The sequence below is a fragment of the Penaeus monodon genome, chromosome 42, assembly GCF_015228065.2.
Source record: "Penaeus monodon isolate SGIC_2016 chromosome 42, NSTDA_Pmon_1, whole genome shotgun sequence".
NCBI lineage: Eukaryota > Metazoa > Arthropoda > Malacostraca > Decapoda > Penaeidae > Penaeus > Penaeus monodon.
In genome coordinates this window covers 9,420,537-9,423,036 of record NC_051427.1, presented here as the reverse complement: position 1 = coordinate 9,423,036, position 2,500 = coordinate 9,420,537, and the positions used below count along the sequence as shown (strand labels likewise).

Here is a 2,500-nt window from a genome sequence, read left to right as displayed (position 1 = left end):
CCCTGCTACAGCCTTAAGCTAACTTAATATTGAAGTAGTTGACATGTATGCATTTTTTTCCAGCTCAGCTTGATGCAAACAATTGAAAAATGAAAAAAAAAAAATCGAAGTAAATTGTTCAAACTGAAGTTTCTGCACCTTGAGTGAGCAGTGTCTTGCCACTGGAGCTTGTAAAAATAAGTGATAAATAAATACCTACAAGCTCAGGAAACGAATTAATCCTACTAAAAAATTTCTTTCCTATACCTACCTATACACTGCTCAATACAGTTAGTCCATTCGTGAAAATATTGATAACCTAAAACCTGTAAAAATTCATAAATATACCAAACTAAAAAAAATAGTTTGTAATTACTGACGGTGCACTTTACCATATGTAAATTTTAAAGTTGTGAACTTTAAAACAGGCATACAAAATATAATGTGGTTTTAGATATGCTATCTCACAGACATACATTTGCACTTATTGAGGTGTAGAAACTATTATTTGACTGCCACTTCACCGACCCTCTGCGGCACATACTTGTACAATTCAATAGATCACCTTACTGTATAGCTAATATCTGGGGCCGAGGCATTGGAGGGCTCTACCCTAATGAATAGAAAATGAATTCACACACAAAATACTTTAGCTTAGCAAAACTACTTACAAATATTTTAAAAACTGTTTAAATTTAGGTAATAAATATTCAAGGTACACGTTAAACCTCATTAAAATAAAAACTCTGAAGAACCGTGTTCTCTCTCCCTTTTGCACATTCCCCTCACTAAATATAGTGAATAACTTAAAATACAAAGGGCTTTGCTGACCTCCATTTAGTTCACCAAGAAGGATGGACAAAGCCTGTTTCAGAAGCACAACTCACCAATGATATACTGACAAAATGTTCTTGTCTTTGGTCATGTAAAAGGAAGTCTTTTGGGTAATAAAAGCTTAATGTTCACTCACAATCCTCACTCATAATCCTCATCGCCCCCATCGTCACAGTCATTACTCCTGGAAATGTCCATGGGTTCACCCATGAAGTTGTATTCTGCCGTTGCCATGTCAATTGCCCATTGGAACTTCTGGCGCTGAGTCTTATTATAGACCTTCTCAATGGGAACGCCATATTTCTTGCACCAGGCCACCGAAATTCGGGGGTCCAGATAGTTCAGCTTGGACGTACCCAAAGCAATGGTCTTGTTCTCCTCCTTGTCTGTAGCCGACATCTCTAGTTTCGCTAGCTGCTCTTTCAAGCGCTCCAATGCCTTCTTCTTCTTCTCATGGGCCATCTTCTCCTTCTGAGATCCACCAGACTTGGCTGCCTTCTTCAAGCTCTTGCACTCCTTCTCAGCTTCATCAATCTGCTCTTTCTTGTCATCAATCTTCTTCTGTAAGTTGGCCATGGATTTGTCAAAGGTTTTGGGGGCTGCACGCTGATGGTTACACAGTACAGCCACAGCACGGTTAGCTCTGTTGTAAGCTAGAATCTTAGCTGGAATTGGGTCATCATCACTTGTTAACAACTCCAGTTGCTCTTGCAGAGTACGGGAAGCATTGTACGTACGGAAGACCTTGGCAGTGAGCCCTTCCATTAACTCGTTCAAATGCTTGTTCAGAATTTGCGTCTGGGGGAAGAAATAGGAATGTAGTCACTTTGATTTCAAGATAAGACAAAATATGAACACCATCTTCTGAGCAACTGAACAATATGAACACTATCAACATATAACTTACATTTAATCTGTCAAAGAGATCGTCTCCATCTTGTTTGTTCTCCATGAAGAGCTGCAAATTTTTGAATACTCTCTTCTCCACTTGCACCTCATTCTGGTAACGAATGGAATCTTTACCCAGGAAGTCAAAAGAGACAACATACTCCTTGCCATCCTTCTCTTCATGAAGGGTAATATGTTCTACTCGAAGCGAGCAGCAGCCCACGGTGTCAGCTTGATCTTCATCCTTCTCATTACCCGCACGAAGGGCTAACTGTTAATGAAATAGACTATATTAGGGCTGGAAAAAAAATAACAAACAATTCAATATGAATGTACATTAATAAATGTACAGATGAAAAAAATCAAACATCCAATCTGTATACATGAACCCTCCATTTATAGGTGCACATGCAAAACACCTTCATTTATAAGTATTAATGCATATTAACTATATCTCCAACTTTTAAGATATACCATACCTTATCTATGAAATACAGGGCTACAGCTCTCTGTCTTATACGCATCTCTTTGCTCTTGAAGTCTGCTCTGTAGTTCTCACGAATCTTGTCAACAGTTTGGTGTAATCTGCGTGCAGTCTCATATTTTTGCCAATCCTTCTCACCTTTCAACTTAGAAGCGGCATTGAGCATAACATACTTTGTTTGTCCCTGAATGTTCTCCACCCAACATGCCAGCCATGTGACCGAAGGATCTGCTCGTACCTGAAGTAAAATAGTTTTTTAACAAACTAAAAACAGCTAGTATGGGAGTTTCATTTTCTTTGTAAATGACTATATAA

The 2,500-nt window shown here is 38.6% G+C and overlaps 1 protein-coding gene across 1 annotated transcript in view; it reads right to left on the bottom strand.

Moving 5' to 3' along the window:
- Positions 1 to 60: 60 nt before the first annotated feature.
- Positions 61 to 2,500, bottom strand: part of LOC119599284 (DNA topoisomerase I, mitochondrial-like) — a gene marked incomplete in the record, with an annotated part of 7,086 nt that continues 4,646 nt past the window's right edge. Inside the window, 3 exon segments of the mRNA XM_037949016.1 lie at positions 61 to 1,611; positions 1,721 to 1,972; positions 2,181 to 2,423. Of these exon segments, the coding sequence (XP_037804944.1) occupies positions 955 to 1,611; positions 1,721 to 1,972; positions 2,181 to 2,423 (1,152 nt within the window).